This window comes from Vanacampus margaritifer, chromosome 1, assembly GCF_051991255.1.
Source record: "Vanacampus margaritifer isolate UIUO_Vmar chromosome 1, RoL_Vmar_1.0, whole genome shotgun sequence".
Taxonomy (NCBI): Eukaryota; Metazoa; Chordata; class Actinopteri; order Syngnathiformes; family Syngnathidae; genus Vanacampus; species Vanacampus margaritifer.
Window position 1 is genome coordinate 17,580,058 of NC_135432.1, and position 21,004 is coordinate 17,601,061.

At 39.5% G+C, this 21,004-nt stretch overlaps 2 protein-coding genes across 2 annotated transcripts; one reads left to right on the forward strand and one right to left on the reverse strand.

Annotated features, from left to right (window-relative positions):
• Positions 1–1,710: 1,710 nt before the first annotated feature.
• Positions 1,711–10,187, forward strand: htr6 (5-hydroxytryptamine (serotonin) receptor 6). Its single transcript, XM_077582007.1, has 3 exons — positions 1,711–2,900; positions 5,306–5,440; positions 6,899–10,187. The coding sequence occupies exons 1-3, from the start codon at positions 2,046–2,048 to the stop codon at positions 7,253–7,255; spliced, it is 1,347 nt and encodes a 448-aa protein (XP_077438133.1). The 5' UTR covers positions 1,711–2,045; the 3' UTR covers positions 7,256–10,187.
• Positions 7,438–19,534, reverse strand: tmco4 (transmembrane and coiled-coil domains 4). Its single transcript, XM_077581996.1, has 14 exons — positions 18,531–19,534; positions 17,876–18,026; positions 17,597–17,771; positions 16,724–16,751; positions 15,864–15,993; positions 15,645–15,742; positions 14,945–15,088; positions 14,681–14,800; positions 13,167–13,331; positions 12,070–12,206; positions 11,622–11,706; positions 10,851–10,968; positions 10,606–10,723; positions 7,438–9,270 (listed from the first exon to the last, which is right to left on the reverse strand). The coding sequence occupies exons 1-14, from the start codon at positions 18,571–18,573 to the stop codon at positions 8,797–8,799; spliced, it is 1,986 nt and encodes a 661-aa protein (XP_077438122.1). The 5' UTR covers positions 18,574–19,534; the 3' UTR covers positions 7,438–8,796.
• Positions 19,535–21,004: the final 1,470 nt, after the last annotated feature.

A 21,004-nucleotide genomic window follows, 5' to 3' on the forward strand; every position in this document is an offset into this window, starting at 1 on the left:
GTCACCGTTGCACATGACATAATAAAATAGAAATGAGCCTTTACCAACTGTCAGGAAAACAAGCCCGTTGTGCACAAAAGAAAAGAAAAATAATAATGATTTGGGGGTTTTATGATAATCCTCTTCAACATAGTATAAGAATGCTGGGAGTCGGCTGTAAAGACACACGAGCGGAGAGGAACTGCAGCCATTTGTCTGTAACTTGCTGTGTGCAGAATATTCTGTAAAATAAATCCTTCCAAGGTCCTGTTCACCGATCTCCAGTCTGTATACAGAAAATCAACATTCTCTCAACCCGAACAACAACGAACACGCGGAATGACAAAGAGTGTCATTCCAACAGCCCCAAGCACGTTTTCATTTGGAGAGAGAGAGAGAATAAGCAACCTTACTGAGATTTGTGCTGCCATTTATGAGTGTTGTGGCCACTTTTACTTAATCACATGTCAACACATCAATGTAATTAAAAGCTCTTCATACCCTTAAAATGCATCCGTTTCAAAAACAGTTGTTCCCAATAAACGGGCCAATGTCAATCCAACACAATACCGTGTAGTCGAGTCACACGCTATCCACAATGTGACTATTCATAAGGATGGTTAGGCGGTGACAGGCTTACTGTAACCAATGCAGTATCTTTTGTGTACATAAACTGATCAATATACGATTCATTCCTTTTCATCCAATGAATGCGGAAGATACTCAATAAATGTTCATCAAGGCTGCCAGGTGCACAGACCAGAGACAGATTCCTATCTAATGAGCAGGATTGAGCCACAAAGTTTTGTTTTGCTCTTCTTCCTCGCGACTGGTGGTATCTTTGGATTACATGTCAAGTCTTGCTCTGCAAGTGCACATTGAAGCTTTTCCTCTGATTGGTCAAAATTTTTGACGTCTATAGCCGTCACTGGCAGCGAATGAGTTAGAATCGCTAACATCAACACTGGCTTTGAGTCGTAAAACAACGTTCAAGGGTTGTTGTTGTTGTTGTCAGAGGACTTTTATCAATTGATTTTAATTGATCCATTTTATCAATCGATCTTTTGCTAGTGTCCACATGACCTCGGATCCACTTAGTATGCTAAGTACTGGACTGACCATGTTTGAGCCCAGTACGAAACCATCTCTATGATTTGTTGCCACATGGCCAACTTGCGTTGGTCGGGATGTTTGCTCACATCCAGAAGAGCTCTTGGGAGCAACTTGGGCTTGTAGGATAGCTTTTGGATCCTGGTCATTGCAACCTGATAATTCTTCATAATGTAAACATGCTCAGATGTCTGCTGCTTTTTTTTATGTCTTAACAAAAAAGTGCAGGTATTACAAGAATGTGCACAAATCAGTGAACCAAGTCAAAAGACTTGTTGATAGGGAGGGATTTCACTAAAAAGCTTGATTATGAATCACAGTGCATCTTGAATAGAGAAGCTACTGTGAACTACAACCTCAATGCCAATTAAGTTAACCTAACCTTATAAATGAATCATTTTGCAGACAAACTTTTTTTTTTTTTATAAAGCATCCTAACTTCCTCTATTGGTACAAAACACCATGACCAAACATGGAACACCACCACCCACACAGTGTCAATGATGTGGAATTAGTGTGATGGCGCATGCTTATGCATTAACAGCCCGACGCTTTGACACACTCCTTCTCAGAATCTGTGCGCCTTGGAGGGGAGGCGCGCTAGAGTGGCCGACGCGGGGATTAAGGGGAGCGAGAGGCTCTAAATGCAGCGTTACAAGGACCGTGCTACCTATGCACCTCGTTAAAGACGATTTTGTGTCGTTTTTTTGCTTCTCTGCGCCGTCTCCCAGAATAGAAAGAATTGCAGCGCAGACTTGTGAGGTGAAGAATTTCTTGTTCTGCTCTTTTATATTCTTGGATGGCACTTCTCTTTTGGACTCTCGTGCCCATTGGGCGGTGGATGGATCCATGAGACTGTTTGGAATTTTGTGAAAGCAACTCCAGGACATCAGGAAGATCTCGCTAAGCCGATACGTCTGGAGCTCGTTTTCAGTTGCTTACCAACGAGCAGCGCCATGTCCGACTCGGGCTCTTTCAACAGCAGCTTTCCAAGCAACAGCGCTTGGAACATCAACGGCGGCGGCCCCTGGTTGCTCGCCTTCCTCTTGACCGTCATCATCCTCGTCACCATCTGCGGCAACGTGTTGCTCATCGTGTTGGTTTTCGCCCACCGCTCTTTACGGTGCACCTCCAACTGCTTCTTAGTGTCCCTGTTCCTGTCGGACCTGATGGTGGCGCTGGTGGTCATGCCCCCTGCCATGCTCAACGTGCTGTGCGGGGCTTGGGTGCTCTGGCCGGCCTTCTGCCCCGTCTGGCTGTGCTTTGACGTCATGTGCTGCAGCGCCTCCATCCTCAACCTGTGCGTGATCAGCCTGGATCGCTATCTTTTCATCATCTCGCCACTGCGCTACAAGCAGAGGATGACCCTGCCTCGGGCGCTGCTGCTGGTCGGGGCGGCTTGGGGGTTGGCGGCGCTCGCCTCCTTCCTGCCCATTGAGATGAAGTGGCACAGCTTAGGCCACTTGAGCGGGCAACCTTTGGCCCCGACCAACATCAGCTTCGACTCGGACTCGTCTTACTTCCAGCTCCACGGCTTTTACTTTCAGTGCCGTCTGCAGGTCACGTTGCCCTTCGCTCTGGTGGCATCCGTACTCACCTTCTTTTTGCCCTCTGGCGCCATCTGCTTCACATACTGTCGAATTCTTCTGGCAGCTCGTAGACAAGCTAAGAGGGTCGCGGCCTTGAGCCACCCACCGCATCCTCATCCCTCTCTCGGGGAAGCATCTCGGCCTCCTTCGTTCGGGGATGGCGCTCACCAAGATGGAGATGACTGCAGTCACCAAGAGGCCGCAGTATCACAGAATGTAGCGGTAAGAAAGTGTGCGCACACACACGGGTCCCAGTTGTCTTATAATGTGCTTGAAGTGTATACCTTGCATACCTTACGTAATGCTACCTTGCTTAAACCCTGGGCGTTATTTGACCATTTTTTGGCTTTTTGTTGGTTCTGACCAAGCCATTTCAAAATAAAATAACGCCCAGGGGTTAATCGCTCACACAAGTAAACAAAAAATGATATGGTACAACTAAATAAACAGGCACACAGTTCGGTACAGTAGTTAGTAGTGTCGGCTGCAAGAGATCGGCCGTTTCTCAATACGAAGAACCGAAAGTACGGTCTTCCTAAGAATGTACTCGAGAACTTTCATCCTAAGAAAGTGTACTTACCCCAGACTCTGACGTATTTCGTTAACGGTAAATGGGCTTTTCACTTGGATAGCGCTTTTCCATGATAGCAGCATGAAATGAATCCTGGGATATTTTTGTCGCTGAGCATTCACAAGCAACAACCGATGCATCTTGGGCTTAAGCTAGCTGACTAGACCATATTTGATTCATCTTTTAATATATCTTGCCAAGTTTGATATTCATAAGTACGGAAGCGTATTGCATTCACTTGAAGACGAAAAAAAGTTTTGGTTTTTTGAGTATTGTTTTCTGTTTTATTGATTTTGTTCCCTGTTTTTTTTTTGTATTTTTTTTCTGTTTTAAAAAAATATAGATATTTCTCTGTTTTTCTGAATATTTTTTTTCTGTTTTTTTGAGTAATTTTTCCCTGTTTTATAAAATAATTATTTTTCTGTTTTTTGGAATATTTTTTCCCTCAGAGATTAGAGAACAAACCACACAATACAGTATACACATTCATTCCTTTACTGAGAGCCAGTCAGTAAACATGACCATCTTATTTCATATGGAGGTATGCGGTAAAGTGTCTGCTTCCGTTATTAGCGAGTCTGCAACAAGTCACTTGGAGTTCAGAGGTAAAAAAAAAATAAAAATACTCAGAAAGACAGAACACCAGCTCTGTTTTCCGGAATAATTTTTTATAATAAGTTTTTTTTTTCTGTTTTTTTAAATATATATTTTTTCAGTTTTTTAAAAATATTTTTTTCCCTGTTTCCTGAATAATTAATTTCAGCCTGTTTTTTTGACTATTTTTTGACTGAAAAAAATATTCAGAAAAACTGAAAATAAAAAAAATATTCAGAAAAACTGAAAATAAAAAAAATACTCAAAAAACAAAGCTCTCCCAAAAAATTTGTCAGAAAAACAGGAGGTTCTTTTTTCAAGTGAATGCAATACGCTTTTGTACATAAGTGTACATTTGTAAAGTCAAAACTTTTTTTTTTTTCTGTTTTTAAAAGTGATAGAAGTATATTTACTTTCCATTTCTGCTTCTAAAAATAAGAAGGCTGTCAAGACTTTAACGTTGCATTATCATTTTGGTGTTTTTAATATTTCTTAGTTTAAAACCCCTTGCAATTTTTTATTTACAATATTTACTTTTTTCCTCTGTTTTATTTTTTTACTATTTTATTGTGAGATTGCTGTGTATAATGACTTGTATGTTTACTGTGCTGCTAATATTTGCCATGTTTTGGCTCTTGATTATAATTTGTTAAATAAAGGTATTTTGTTATTATTATTATTATTATTTAAATAGCTGACTAGAACAACATTCCGTATTCCGTGCGGGCCGCGACTAATGACGTTCACGTGATGACAAGGACGGCAAGAACGAATATTTTATCAAGTCATACAGTACTGCACTTTAATTTTAGTATCCCTTCAATTGCACCGTACATGTTACTTTTGTTTGCTGCTTTAACATTTGTAATGGTTATCTCATTTGACTGTGTATACATATTTCAATTAATTATGTATTAAGTGTGACATAATAGCAGCCCGACAGTAGCTTGCCAGTGAAAAAAGCTTAGGAAAGATATGTTATAGTGCAAAATGCAAGTTCAGTGGTTTGGTCTCCAATTTTTTCAAATTTATGGGTGTTGGTAAACCCATCATGACTTTTGGTACTTTTGACAAAACACACAAACACTGAAATGAACTCAGACAGTAGTGGTGAGAGTAGAATAGCAAGTATCCAATAGCCAGAGTAATTTCAAAACTGATGACACGAAAAAGCTGATCCTAATTCAAAGCAATGCAAAAATAAACTTTCACACATGAAGGATTGGAGGCGGGTGCGAGAGGGAAGAACAGCAAAATTACTGTACCAAAATGGCATTTCTTCTTCTTGTCTTACATTTTAAAGCTCGTGATATTCACTTTGATTTTGGGATAAACTGTAACCCTAAAGGCAACAAGTGTCTATTGGTGGGGTAGCATTAACAACTTAACATTCTTGTGTTACATAAATGACCATTCCATAATATTTTGTACAAATCAATTTCCATTTCACTTCTGACTGTAGCCATCAGTGAACAGTGAGCGCCATCTGGCTCACAGGCAGGGTCGGAGGGCACTGAAGGCCAGCCTGACACTTGGAGTTCTTCTGGGACTCTTCTTCTGCACTTGGCTCCCCTTTTTCATCATCAACATGGCTCAGGTTAGTGAAGTATATCTAACTTTGTCAAAGCCAACAGTATCATGGATGTACATTGTGCTTGTCTCCCAGCATACCCTCCAGTTTTATCGTCTGTATGATATTGCTCAAGAAACAACAGCAAAGTAGCAGATTTTTCCTCCCGCCAGTCTTGTGTCCTACTGAGTCAGAGGTTGTTTTGTCACTTCTCTCAATTATGTATTCATGACCGTTACAGCATTGAATTCATGCACGGGAAAGAAACCAAGAACGTTGGATACTAATCTATTTTTGTATTTGCCAGCCCTGGCGTCTAGTCCAATCTATCCGACAAAAACATACATGCGCTGTAGATTGGCATTTCAAGCTGTGTGCCTGCCCGCTGACTCATTCCGAAGTCAAGAAAATAACACTTATGCTTGTTATTCATCTTCACTTGTTGATTTTCATTGAAAAAGCAAATGAATTGGTAATGACACTTGTGCTGTTTTTCGAGCGTTCAATGCTCCAGACTTTTTGGATTTCCCATCTGTGCCCTCTCACAAACAGCCCCCACAACCCACCTCCCCAGCCCAAAACGGCATCACAGAGCAGACTGTGCGTGTGTTCGTCTCCCTTCCAACACTCAATGTGGTGTGTGAAACGCACACACACCTCTTTTCTGTTATACTGCACCCAACCATCTCATATTGATCGTAATGGAAGCTGCCCTCTAACAGCTGTCTCCTTCTTTACTATTATTCTTTAATTTGAAGATTTATGTATAATAGGCTCACTCAAATGTGTGCACTCCAGTTTTTTTGAATCAAGCGAAAAACATTCATTCATCTGAATGTTTCTCACGGGAAAAAAGTGTCACATATTAAGCCATAATTTCAAAGCATTTATTTTTGTATTCCCCCCCCCCCCCCCACTAATTAATCTTTTTGTGTGTACCAGTATACGTTTTTTTAAACATAGTCACAGTCCTGTTATATCCTCTTGAAAAGCACTTCCGTGGTTCACGATAACCTCTTGACGTACAAAGTTACATTACATAAGGCTAACAAATACAATATTGTCGTTACTTAGAACTAATTTACTCCAAACAAAGTCTATTTGGTCCCTCTCTAAACAGAGAGTAAATTTTACGTACAGTATTTTTAGTGTACGAGAGAATTTGTCTATCCCATGAAAAAAACTATTAAAGATTTTTCACTCACAAATTCGTGATTTGACAAAATTTTACTCATTTATGAAAAATATAAAAAACATTACACGAGGGTTGAGAAACAAACTCACAACTGAAAACATCAGCTCTTGGAGTAGAGCGACATACTTTTTTTAATTTATTTTTACTTTTTTAAATTTCTTTGTTTCTTTACACTGTTTATAGTGGGACCAAATAGACTCTGTTTAGAGTCAAATGTACTACACAGAATTGACCGTAATGACCATTGAACTTCAAGGCGGGGCGAACTAAAAACGTTGCCGTTCATCCAGGCAGTGTGTGACTGCGTTCCCTTGGCGCTCTTCGACGCCATCACATGGCTGGGCTACTGCAACAGCACCATGAATCCCATCATCTACCCGCTCTTCATGAGGGACTTCAAGCGAGCACTTGGGAAGCTCTTGCCCTGTTGCTCTTCACGGTTGCCAAGGCAACCATCGCCAGCGCTCTCCCTGTCCCTCCGCAACTCGGGAGAGCCCAACATTTGCAGCGAGCCTCCGTCCCCCCCTCTGGCTTCTGACACCACACCTCCACCTGCCACCGCCACAGACGCCGTCAATTTGATGGATGCCGAGCATGCTGGGATCGAACTGCCTCTTCCCAATCAGGTAGTCACATTAAACCACTAACACTGAGTTATAGTCTTGAACTAGAAGACTTTTTTTTTTTTTTTAATAGGTCAAAGCGACCTTTTGTTACCTCAAGAGTTTGAGCCTTTTTCTGTTACCTGTGCCTGTATAAGTTTTTCCTTTCTTCAGTACGCTTTTAGTGTAATGCCCTCGCATGTGAAAAGGACAGCAACAGTCACCAATGCACTTGTCAGCAGTTTATTGACCGCCAGGAAAACAGTAAAACACATAAATACACTCAAAAGCACACAAACATGGAAACTGCTGTTAGCCGAAGCTCTGGCTTAGACACTTACAGATTCGTCAAAGTCGCCAAAAGTGGATAAAAGCACAATTGGATTAGCTGTTCTATTTAGTAATATTCTCAAAATATAATACTAAAAATATAATACAAGAAATATAGCTTTTAAATGTAGTTAAAAAAAAGAAGCTTTTAGTCTAAAACATAAATTCTTACATTATTTAAAATTACTAAAGGAAATTTAAATTGTGTTGACATTACTTCATTTGTCTACATTTTTAGTGGTTATTAAAACCCTTCCTTCATATTCACTTGAAGCTTCCTTTTTTTTTTCTTCACTTGAAGCTTCCTAAGTGTTGGCTCGGGTATGTTTTCATGAGAAATTAGTCAGAAAATGCACACAAAAAAAAAACGTATTAACAAAAAGTATTTTAGGGTTAGGCGAGGTCATATTATTTTCACAGTACGTTATCTAAGGCCTACCGCTAACTGAACGGCGCGGCTGAATGCAAATGAAGTGGAACATGGAGAAAAAATGTGTTGGCAACTCACACTAGCACACTCACCGAACACTGCACATCTACGGAAGTGCTGCAGCCCCGCAACCCTGTATAGAGTTTTGAGAATCCATTGTACTGTCTGACGTAGGCTACTGTTATGTTGTTGTTTTTTTTAACTGAACCACAAAGTCATGGCGTGATTGCCAAGGAAGATGCAGATTTCTATAAAGAGAGGAAATGGACAGGAATAGAAAAGTGTGGATATTTTGAGAGGCTGACTGACTGCACCCGTGCATTTCGGCCACAGAGCCTTCCCATGCTATGCTTTTAGCAACGGGTACATCTGGTCTGAAATTACAGTATACAATTAAATATTTTTATAAAAACACAATATGTACTGTATGGTATGGCTTGGCGGTGCTGCGGCAGACGGGTGGTTCTCGGCTACGCGTCATACCTGGAAATGTGCGGTTTTGATTGGACTAGCCGACGCTCAGCCACTCATAAAAACTAGTGGCAGAACCCTGCACATTGCGTGACAGTTCAGTCGCATTCGGCCACGTCGCTCGGTCTGCAACGACTCTAAGAGGCACGGTGGCTCTTAAGGCGGCCTTACAACAAAAAGGTTTGCAGTGTCAACTCTCAACTGTGTGGAGTTTGCATGTTCTCTCTGTGCTTGGGATCAAACCACCTCATTTTTGTACAGAATCTTTCTGACTTGTCACGAGAAGTTTAAAATTCCGACATTCCTCGATGACTCAAACAAAGAGTTGATAAAAATCTTGAATTAAGCAGCTGGTTTATGACTGCTCTGCAGTCCATAATGTATCATCCCAGCTCCATGAAACATGTTCATCATCCACCTCGGCCTGCTCTTCACTCTCATTAAAAACAGGTGTATGATTAGTAGCGCTTACCTGACAGAGAGGTGCATTGTTCCTGTCTCTGGGTGGACTTTCTGACTCATTATCGTCACTACTGAGGGTGTCCAACAGGTCTGAGATATCGGGGACGTCCCAGCCATCGGCCATCTCTGTTGTCCTTGTTGAGTCCTCACGGATGTCTGCGAAACAAGTCCCAGCCTCCTGGACGGGATTTTGGGGTGCCCGCAACTGCTGCTTGATTTGGGTTTGGTCCGGGGTGTCAACTGTGCCCGTAGCCTTGGTTACAGGTTGACGAAGCATGAAGGAGGATCCTGGGACCTCTTTAGTTGGAACTCCCACAGCCACCAAAATGGTGTCCATTTGACGCATGTAGTCTAAGTGACCTTTCACCTGGGGAACATTAAAATGTGTTTAAATGTCATTTTTTAATATTTATATTTTTTCCTTATGAACAAGACTTTTTCTGACTATGTAAAAATGTTTTTTTTAAAAATCCATGTAAATTTTTTCCATTCCTTAAAGGGCAACTTGAGTCAAAAATCTTCCTTGCAATATGTGCCCCCATTAGCCTAAACACAGTATTGTATTGGAGGAATAAGAATTAAGCAGATTCATCAACCTGTTTTCATCCATCTCAGGTGGCTGCCACTTTGACATTATACCGCCCTCTGCTGTCTGAAATTGACGTACCGGTAAATGTGCCCTCGCATTCCACCAAAGCCATATTAATCAGAATACCGTGTTTAGACTAGTGAGGGCATAAAAAAACATATTCCTGCAAAGAAAAAAAATACTTGAGTTGCCCTATATAAAAAAAACAACAACTAATTGTTCTACGTTGTGGCTAATGTACTGTATCTTCACACTGCTTTTGTTTTCCTTTTTATGTTAAGCTCAGTTTATGTTTGCATTAGTGTAATGTGTCATTGTGGTGTTAACACTGAGGATCATTTAAAAAAAAAAATCTGACAAACTGGTTCCACCATTTTTGCATCATTTTTCAAGAAGATTGTTGTATTGACCCATGTTTTAGTTTCTGGGTTTTATAATTCATATATCTAAAATAATGTTTGAGATTTAAGTCCCTGTAAAATGAAAATAAATGTCTTCTAAATTTGACACACCACAGAGAAGACTGCTGTCAACAACCCTGCCAAATCTGAATGATTAAAAATTGCAAAGTATAATACGTAGTAGCTGTCAACACAAACAGTTTGTTGCTGCCGTGTGTGCTCAAGTATTGGAAGTTTAATGACCATAAAGAGGAACATGGAAAAAAATGAATGGACCGCATGTTCAACTGGCAAGTTTGTCTCAGACTTTCATTCTGGTATGGCATCACAATTAAAGCTTTAGCCTCTAAAACAACAATAACCTTTCAGTCCATTTGGGAATATGGAAGTTAACATTTCCACTTACGCAAAAATCTAAATATCACCCAATCTTGTGAGAGTGGACTTTTCTGCCGATTGATATTTTTGAAATATCTTACTTTAATGCTACACTCCACACCAGTTAAAATTGATATACTACTTAATGAATTTGATTATGTTTTAAGTTATATCCACCAAGAGTGTCTTAATTGACAGACTTCCAGATGTGATATTTTACAGTTGAATGGGCAACTCCTACCATGCACTAATTAGTTGTATGCACTCAAAAATGTACTTCACTTCACTTCAGTGCCTCTATTAAAAAAAATGAATAAATAAAAAAATGACTCACCACAGAGGAGAGGTCTACATTGATAACACGGCGATCCTGGATGCTGATTGGTTGTAGCCCAGCAACACAGAGCTGAGCAGCTGAGCTTCGGTACAAGAACCCCAGGAGCCAATCCCCTCTGAAAGGTGGACATGGAAAAAAGACATTGTAAGTGGGCTATGATTAAATCCCAAATCCTGCCGACAGGACAGCAGCTGTTAAATAGTCCCAAAAAAAAAAATCCTCTAATATGTAAACACAGTTACCTGCAGTACCCATTGACAATTTTTCCAGCCACCACCCTGGTCATTCTCTCCCAGGCCTTCTCCGAGCCATCTACAGGAGCCCCCAGCAGGACCACATCCTCCACAACACCTTCACTACCTGGAAAACCGAAACAAAACACAACATTCCATTGACTGCAATGCAATTAATCCTAGACAGTTTTTCATTATACTTTGCATAATATATACCGGTTAATAAATACTATTACTACTACAAACCCTAATTCCAGTGAAGTTGGGATGTTGTTCCCAAATGCTTACTGAATATTGTTAAAACTGGAAAGGTGCTAACGCATAGATAAATATGCCTATGTACCTTTTTTTTTTTGAAACATGTTGCAAGCATCAACTTCAAAGTGAGCCAATATTTGCAAAAAAAAAAAAAGTTTATAGATCACTTTCAACATTAAATATCTTGTCTTTCAGTTAAATTGAATATAGATTGTTGCAACGTCCCAAATTTATTGGAATTGGCGTATGTACTAGAAATACAGAAAACTGTTAGACGCAGAGTGTAATACAGTTACTGTAATGGGATATAGTTCCTTGCAAGTTACTAATGATAATTACCACAATATTCAGGGAAATCAATGCAACAATTAAAAAAAACAGTCAAGCAAAACTAAACTAGTATATGTTAGAAATAGCATTGCATTGTACTTGGTTTTGTATATGGAAAATTGCAACTCGAGCTGAAAAAGTACCAGACAGTAGAAGAGAAGTTAGATTTGAGAAGAAACTTGATGTTCATACCTTGATCCTTAGCGAGCTCCTGAAGACAGAAGTAGATAACTCTGGCACCCAAACTGAAGCCTATCAGACTGACTGGACGCTTCCCCTTTTAATGCAGAAGACAGCCTGAGTTGTTGAAACATCATTATCGATAGAAAGAAAATCTCCCTGCAATTCAATCAAACAATTACACTTTTTTTTAGTCTTGACTTCAAAGTAAATATGGTGAAGCTGAATTTAGCTGTTATGCTGCACACAAATGGAATTAACAGCCTCGGGTGTAAATGCTTTTAAATCCAGATTAAAAACTTTGCTTTGTTTTTTGTGTATCTGCTTCTAAACATTTTAAACCATATATTTTTATTTTATTTTAGAAAACGAGTCTAATTTCTTTACTCTTAAATGTTATTGTCTGTCTGCTAAGACACTACCACAGGCTTCTAATAGCCGCAAAAAGACGCCTTCTTACCTGCTGTCTGCTTCTCAAAACCTGAGCAAGGTGCTTCCCCACCTCAGCCGAGCGGTTCAGACAAACACACCAGGGATTGTCGATGACACTGGCGGCAGCCAGCAAAGAGGCGGGCCACGTGAGTGCTGTTACGATACCTGGACAACGACACAAAGTAAGAGTTGAGTAGCATTGGTTTTACATTCTATGTCTCAATATGTACGTTATGTATTCAAGCCAGTCATGTGAGACTTCAGTATATTATGCGAGATTTCAGTTTGGTGAAAATCTAAAGCAATATTTTCAATATTTTATTAATTTAACCCTGGAGAACCCCCGGGTCAAATTTGGCCCCTATAAATTCTGCTACTCAAATAACAAATACCTTTTTTTTTTTTTTTTTTTTTACAAATTTAACTTCAAAAGTCCAGAGTGCCACTTCTGACCCCTGCATGGGGCCATCTAGTGGATGAATATTGCACTTACATGAGCCAGAGTGGTGGTGACAAGATGGCTGGCAACATGCTGTTTTGTTGAGCTGGAAATCAATCCAAGCAAAACCTTCACAGCAAACCATCAGATGGTAAAATTGTGTTTTTTTTTGTTAATCTATTTCATATCATGTTGCAGAATGCCTAGGAGTATGTTTTATATATATATTTTAATAAATTAGCAACTCTGAGCTAGTTAAAAAAAAAGGGTTAAAATTGAAAATACATATATTTTGGTGTTCAGTGAACTTATAGCAGTCATTTAATGTATAATTCATAATTTTCCAAAGAAGAAAAGGGTTCTTGGGTTCTCCAGGGTTAAGCCGAGGCACGTCTTAAATTACAAAAATCCCATTGCACATCACCAAATATAAATGTCAAAAAGCGTATATACTTTATACTGAAGTAATAGGTTAATTCAATTGTACCTGCTGCCATTTTAGTGCACGCACATTCATTTACTTGTTCACTATACGTTGCTGGCATAGATAGATGAATTGACATTGTTCATAGTAAATGTCACAGATGAGTCTATTGGTGAGGAGACTCACCTCCCAGGAACAAGCAGGTATCTAATTCTGCATGTTTACTCCCTATGATCTTCTCAGCCTTCTTCTCTTCTCCTACCTGAGAGGACGGTGTACTTGAGGGCCTCCTGAGCCATCATGCTGACCAGCCCGTCTAAAAGAGAGGTCATGGCTGAACCCAGGTCCCTGAGGAAACGCGACTCCCACACCAAGCAGTATTGCTCCCCGCAATCTCCCAGGCTGCACCAAGGGGCCTGGAACGAGCCTGGATGAGAGCAGTTAGCCTCTTATGTAAAGTCGACTGGGAGGCAATTTCAAATAGAGTGATACTTAGCCATTGCGTGTCAAGTATGTACTACTACGAGGAGCGCGTTGGTGCGTCAAGATAGTTGAGCTGATACATGAATGTCAGAATAGATCTTTTGCTATTTTTTAACTTTTGTTATGCATTTATTTTACCAACATGAATGTGTTCATATTCACAAGATCAAGTGATAGTCAAGTGACTCAATTTTAGCAAATGACACTTTTGAATAGGGCTGAGCAATGAATCAAATTTAAATCGATATCACAACATAGAATGCAATTTTCAAATCCTCAAGGCTGCAATTTTGAAAAAATCAAAACAAAACGGTTTCATTTGGTCCTGTTGGTAATCTTTTTTTCTTTTTTTTTTAAATATATATATAAATGCAGATTTTATGTATTTATGTTGTCTACATTAAGTTAAATGCTGAAGAGGGCTATAGCCTACATGTTCACATTACATTCTTGTGGATATTCTCATTCATCCACAACATTCAACCACATCCACAAGCATTTTTCTGTACATTTTTGTTTTTTGTTTCAATAAACACGCAAAGTTGATGACACAGATAGTTTTGCATTATTGCTTTAATTATTGCTATTTCTTACTGAATTTATGCCCCACTGGTTCGGTGGAATTTTGTCAAGTTGCCAAAGTGAAGACTTAAAAGATTCCAAGTCCAAGAGTTTAGTAAGTTAACAACTCTATTTGAAGCATATTGACAAATAGTTTTACATATTAATTCATGCTTCATTTGCTTTTAGTTTAGCATTAACCTAACCTATAAGCCCAAAACATTTATGTATAATCCATCCAGCCATCCATTCTCTATCCTCACTAGGGTCGCGATAAATGTGATAAATTTATTGCATGTGTTTGTTAAAAAGTACGTGGGAAATAAACCTTTAAAAAAATTGTATATTAAATCGCAATATTGAGCAAAAAAAAAGAAAAAAGAAAAGATTATTTTTTCAAAACTTACTTTTGAGATACCTTCCGATCTGAATATTTAGCCAAATGTTTGATATTCATTCAACATGATATGCTTGCAAAACTACATTAGCACTGACTCCGCTACACAAACAACACACAAACCTCAAAACTAAGCATTAAAAAAGGGCCTCATTGTTCCACTTTGAAAATCCATTCTCTGTATTTTACAGTATCTTACAACCTCAAAAGTGTCCATTAAATTTTTAAGGCAAACTGTTCGATAGTTTGGAGAGTTCAGGTGTACCTAATGTTGGTGTGACCTAATTATAAAAATGAAATGTCTAAATACAAATAATAAGATGATCAACACTTACTGTATTTACCAGTGCACAGCCACCCTGTCACTGCTATAGTAAGGTGAAGATGCTTTCCAGAGCTTAGCGGCAAAAATTCAAACTCCTCTATTGCGCCAACACACTTATTCATCTTGTACCCTGTTGAGAAACATTATGTAAAAACAGCAAATACATCTCAAAGTCAACAAAACCTCTTTAGTTGGTGAAATTAATGAAGGGCTAGAATTTAGAGCATCATAGATTTGGAGCATCATAGAGACATTTACTCATCTTTACACCCACCGGTAAGTCCAGCGCCGGCTGCTCCAAAAAGGGAGGCTATGATTGCGATGCCAGTGGCTGAACCCAGAGCGGCAGCCCCTCCAGCCCCAATCACGGCACCGGCCCCTGCTGCCACTAAGGGGGCTGCCAGCCCACCAGTCACACCTGACAAACAAGGATGGGGGATAATTATTAAATGCAAAAATCATTTGCATTCCAAAACAGTACACCCCATTAATCAGCAGTGCTTCATAAGCATCTTCAATGTATGCAAAAACACAGCTGTTTCCCCAAGTGGCAATTCACTCATCTACAACATGCCAGTGGCAGCCGGTAAACAAAACATTTGAAATCTGATAGCCTGTTTACGTGGCTTGGTAAATAAATGCTGCTGTTTCATGGCTCAGCAGTTAACTGTTGCTGGTGCAATTTTAATTACATATCTTTTCAGGGTGGACCAAAAGAAGGTGTCTATTAGGGGTGGATGAAATGGAGAATAAAGTGAGTTTGAGAAATGGTGTGTACTTCAGTGGAGGCCACTTATTGAAGTAAAATGATATGTAGGGTTCATTTAAGATTAAAGTTATGAATGTAAGTATAATGTTGTCTGTCCACATGTGTGCAGAGATTGATAGGTGATCTCTCCACCTCTCGGCATAAGTTGGCTATAGTTCTGCTACGGCCACATAATAAACAGCATGGAAAACGGATGGGTAATCACCAATCAAAGTTCCGCCACCAACTGTTGCAAGTCCAATAAGGAGGTAGCGTCTTATTTTCCGACCTCTTTCTCTCTTCCGTCGCCGGGATGACTCCTCCCTAGTAAACAAATAATTGGAATCAACTGTGCAAGTTATACAGTATTTTGTATGAATGCTAAATCCGTCAGATTCTTTATGTGACTTTTGAAAACAAGTAAGCCACTCGTATAGCATCTTACTCGCTTTCCTCTCCTCCTTCAGTCAGCCTTTCTCCAAGTGTCTCCTCAAACTCTTCCAGCTCTTGCGGTGAAACTCGGAGCAGACAGCCGACGTGCCGGATGAGCACCCTTGCTCTGGCATCATAGTGACCTGAGAGCATGAAGTAGAACTCATTTTGGTGTCAGTGCAACAGGCAGTTTATTACAGGAACAACAACAACAAAAAAAGCTGAATGTTCCGTAAAAATATGTCCGTACTTGTCTAAAGTCAAAATAAAATGAAATGAAAATCAGACGTGTCACTGGAGCTCAGTTTGGTAAGCCTTTATCATTTGCCATTAAGAAGGATTGCGTTTTGGGTTTTATTTTGTAACTTATTGTTATGTTAATATGATTATTATAAATGCTCAACATGAACACAACAGCCTGTACAGTTAATAAATGTTTTATGTCAGAGACATTCGGACCATGTAGCACATTATTTATTTTTGATTAAGTCCTATTGCATTTTTTTCTAAATCAAAACACATTGATGACCATCCCTGAATAAACTTTTTTTTTATGTTGCAGGTTCCACTGTATCATGCTAGAATTTGAATATTTTCCAACACTCCTATTCCTACGTGATACTAGCAACAGCTCTTGAAACACAAACACAAAATAGTGAATCCAGCATCCAAAACACTGTATTTTGCGTAAAATATTTTTTCCCCCAGGATGATGAGTGTTAAAAGATGTGATAATATTAATGCCATAAATTCCAATTTTAAGAGAATCCGATGTGAAAGTGAAACAAAAAACTGAAATCTCCCACTAATTACAGTGCATTACAATGTAGGCAAAATTTTCATGGGAATATACTTGTCAGTGAGGTTTCTTACCGTCTTTAACAGAGAAGGACACCAAGTCCTGCAATTAAGAAATAAGTATGTTTAAAGACTAACAAAAACAGAACAACATGTTGTGACAGTACATTTAGTATAATGTAGTTAAAAAAATGTCAGATTCACAGAAGACTGACAACATGTCTTCTTCTCCATTTCTTTTGGCATATGTGAATGACATTACAGCCACCTACAGGAGAGCTGATTTGGATTGCCCTGCTAATGATGTGTGTGTGTGTGTGTGTGTATGTGGTCTTGTTTTTGTTACACAGTGGGGCCAACATTTCAGTTGTGGGGCCCACCCGTCCATGTGGGGGCCATTTTGCTGGGCCCCACAAGTTTAGACCTCTTTTTGAGGGTCAAGACTTGGTTTTAGAGTTTAGGTCCGAATTGGGTTATGGTTGAGGTTAGGGTAAGGAATAGGGGTAGGCAATCATTTTTGATGGTTGGAGTAGGGGGAAGGGGCTAGGAAATGCATTATGTCTATGGATGTCCTCACAATTATATAAGTTCAAGTATGTGTGTGTGTGTGTTTTTAATAGTGCAGGAGGAAACAAACATAGAGAAGAATGAAGGTCTGTCTCCTGTATTTACATCTTGAAATTATTGGCATGTGGCTACAGAAAGGGGGGCAATGTGGTTTTTGCTTTTAATTTGACAAGAGACTGGAGGAAGCAATTAAATGGGGGGCTGCTGCAAAGTGGACATGGATGAATGAAATAGCAACATACAGCTATGGCTGAGCTGAGCAAAATGTTCATCTTATGTGAGCTTGTATTACATCCAGTAAAATATGTGTCACATTAGCTTAATGTTTCATAAATATAACATGATTGTTTACATTTGTCTCATTTGCTATTACAGTGATACCTGTAGGATGGGGATGGCACCTGCAGCCATCAGCGATTCAGCTTGCAGGATGGACAGGAAGGTGTCTGAGCCCTCAAATCCCAGGCCAGACAGGAAGGCCCCCATGACCGGCATCACAGATTCATCCAGGTCCAGCCAGTGGACCAAGCCCTGCAGGAACTGTTCCCTGAACATACTAGCATCGGGGCCGGAAAAAAAACGATGTATAGTTGTAACACCTTTTCAATATGTCTTCTTTTTTTTTACGTAACTTGTCACTGTCCAATTTTGTTATTTTACCTGTTTTCATTCCCAGCAAACAACTGCCCCAGTGAGACGCCACATAGTGCAGCATAGGCAAATCGGCCCTGTTCACTCATCTGTCTACTGATAATTCCTTCAGGGCTTTGGTCACAGGAGGCATCTTGTGTTGCTTCCGCCCCCCCTGGATCTGAGGAGATAAACAGTACGGCACTGTAGTGTACTTAATTATTAACCACACCAGAAGTGACATTCAGGTACCTCGTCTAAAAACGAATACTTTACGTAGAAATAGTGTTGGTTGGAATACAGAAACGACAGAGATGACATCTAATGAAAATACCGGTGGTACTTTTTGACTTTACGTGCCAGCCAGGCAACTGAAATAGCTCCAGTGACCTAGGTTACTATTTCTCTAATGAGCTGACCTGAATCGTAAACGTGAGCTCAGTAAGTGCTCCTTTAATAGAACAATATAAGCAGCAACTAGAAATAAAAAGTTAGAAAGACGGCTTGTTGTCAAAAACAAGTCGAACTAGTAACCCTCGAGTTAGCAAACATCAAAAACAGATGCTCGCGCAATCCCAGTGACTTGGAAATGCTAGTGATTCACAAGTTTTCATAACGTCAACAGCTTCATTACTTACTCTACTGTACTGTCGTAATATGGGGATGAACAAATTATTTGACATACCAGGAGTAAAACTAGTGTCCGCGCTGCTGTGTTTTGCCTCCATTGGTTGAGAGATGTCACAACTCAACAGGGTTGAACTTTAGTTGCCTTCATGTCTTCCGACCTAGCTCGGATTTGTCATAAGTACATACGCCCACATACGTTAAGGCTTATACAAAGCGCCACAGAATGTGTTATTTCAAATGATTTTTTAAAAAGTAAAACTGTATTTTTTAGCCATTGATATTTTTCTACTGATACAAAAATAAGTACAAAAGCGGAAATGTCAAAGTTACGTTAACATTCAAGGCATTTCGAGTTGGAAAGTTTTTTAGTGACGTTGCCTGAAAATGGGCGGAGCCTTTAAAGAGGAAGCGGTTTCGTGGTTCCCACGGACTACTGTACTTCATAATAAAAAAAAGAAAAAAACGGACTACTTCATAATAATCTACGGAAATAATCCGTGTTGATCCCTCTACTGTATTTTTTTAGTTTTATATTACTATAAGTACCTCCACTCATACGTGATGACGATTCTCCGAAAGTAGAACGTAACACAACTGAAAGTAATTTCATTTTGTCACGTAAATAAATTTGAACTTTTAATCTCAGGCATAATTGTGGTTTAAATATAATAATAAAAATAAAATAAAAAGTTGTAGCGCTCAAACAGCCTACACTTACATGCTTATGAAATGACTGGGGATGTTATTTATCCTATAAATAAATGTTTCCATGTACCCCCTGCAACATGCTCGGTACCACTGACTGCTAATACTTTTTTCTTTCTTTTCTTTTTTTTTTCCTGGTCCTGTCAGACTCTAATAAAGAATACTGTACAGTGTAGAAATATAGAGTTTCAATGTTGCTGCATGATTACCCTATTTTTTCCCTGGCGGTGTAAATCAGGAGGGCAAAACGAATTTATTTTTTTCCCTTGTTTTTTCTTAAAGCAACTAAGGTAACTACAACTAGCGCATGAAGTATCACTATTTTCCAGCAGGGGGCAGTTCCAACCTACAAATTGACGCGAGGCGCGCAAACTAGTCCAAATTCAGTCTGTAGTGTAGCACAGTATACAGTAGTACAGCACAGCACTGTCAACACTTGGCCATGCTCCCATCCATTCAACAGTTTAATGGGATAAGATCTGAACCTAGTGTAAAGTGCTAAAACTATAAAAGCACAAAAGTGAAGGAGGCAGGCAGTAAATGTCACGTGAGAAACTTTGCAATGAGAGTACTTTGTCAAAAATAATACCCTTACCTTGTTACAGAAGAATTTCCAGAAGCACTTGTGCAGTTTGTGTATCTACGAAAGGCATCCTGTTTATGCTTCAACTGACCGATCTGTAACAGGCTACATATAATTTGAGCAGTTGCAGACCTCCTCATCTGAGATTGCAAATGATACGCAGCAGCTTCATGTTTTGGTTTCTCTGTCTTGTGACGATTTAAGCATTATACAGTACTTAGCACTACTCTTTCAACTAACCAGTGATAATAAACAGACAAACTGGAGCCACAAGTCTTCAGACTTGACCTTTATAGCTTGCCAAAACTTGTGTGGGGGAGAATATAGAAGACATGAAATGTTTAGTGTTGAGCATGCTGTGATAGTTTGATAGAGATGATGAATTTCAAAAACCATATACAGTATAAATTTGAATAGAAAAAAACAAAACACATTTGAATACCATATATGAACAAACTACTACTCCTGGTGGAGATTAAGGCATAATTCTTGAATTCAACTCTGTATTCATTTTTTAAACGGCTTTGGTGGTTGCTGATCTCCATTCATCCATCCAATCTGTATTGTCTATTTAAAATTTTTCACATCCAGAAGTAGCGCGAGGTTCACTCTAAATCTGCGCAGGAGTGAGCAGGACCATGTGTTGGTGTTTTCACAGTTCCCGCAGCTTGTTGCACTTAAAAACAGGTGTATGTACCCGCTTTGGGTGTGAACGCAGCTGATTTGATTCACTGGCAGGGAATTGCTGCCAACCACAGCTGCCTGCTCCTCTCATTTCCTTTCAGATTGGCGCGTCAGAGACACACAGTCCTTGACATGGCAGAAGGACAAACTGATGTCTTCTGATTACTTGCTTACAGATAACGTCAACACATTGTCTCACTGTCATGATGTCACATATTTATATTGCGGTTCTCTTGTAATATAGTTGTCTACCAATCCCAACTACACACCATGTGGTGGAAGCAAACCAGACCAAGAATACTGATCCAAACTGTACGTAGATTAAAGGGATTGGTATCTTGTCCAACAGCTACACAAATTTTGTAAAGTAATCAATAATCTCACAAAAATGACCAGTCTAACACAGTGTTTACAAAATTTAGTACGCTACACGTTTTTTGGACTTTCTATTGTAATGGGTCATAAAATACCCTACCTGCATCATCTCACTTTTCAGCACTTTTATTTTCTTTGTTAAATTTGACAGTGAGTTGCACTTCCTTTGACTGCTGAAATGT

Excerpts from the sequence above, each read along its gene's own strand:
- htr6 (XM_077582007.1), top strand. The coding sequence starts at position 2,046 with ATGTCCGACTCGGGCTCTTTCAACAGCAGCTTTCCAAGCAACAGCGCT. Across the intron at positions 2,901-5,305 it reads CAGTATCACAGAATGTAGCG|CCATCAGTGAACAGTGAGCG; the intron begins GTAAGAAAGTGT and ends TTCTGACTGTAG. Across the intron at positions 5,441-6,898 it reads TCATCATCAACATGGCTCAG|GCAGTGTGTGACTGCGTTCC; the intron begins GTTAGTGAAGTA and ends CCGTTCATCCAG.
- tmco4 (XM_077581996.1), bottom strand. The coding sequence starts at position 18,573 with ATGGAGGCAAAACACAGCAGCGCGGACACTAGTTTTACTCCTG. Across the intron at positions 17,772-17,875 it reads TTTGCTGGGAATGAAAACAG|TATGTTCAGGGAACAGTTCC; the intron begins GTAAAATAACAA and ends CCCCGATGCTAG. Across the intron at positions 9,271-10,605 it reads ATGTAGACCTCTCCTCTGTG|GTGAAAGGTCACTTAGACTA; the intron begins GTGAGTCATTTT and ends AATGTTCCCCAG.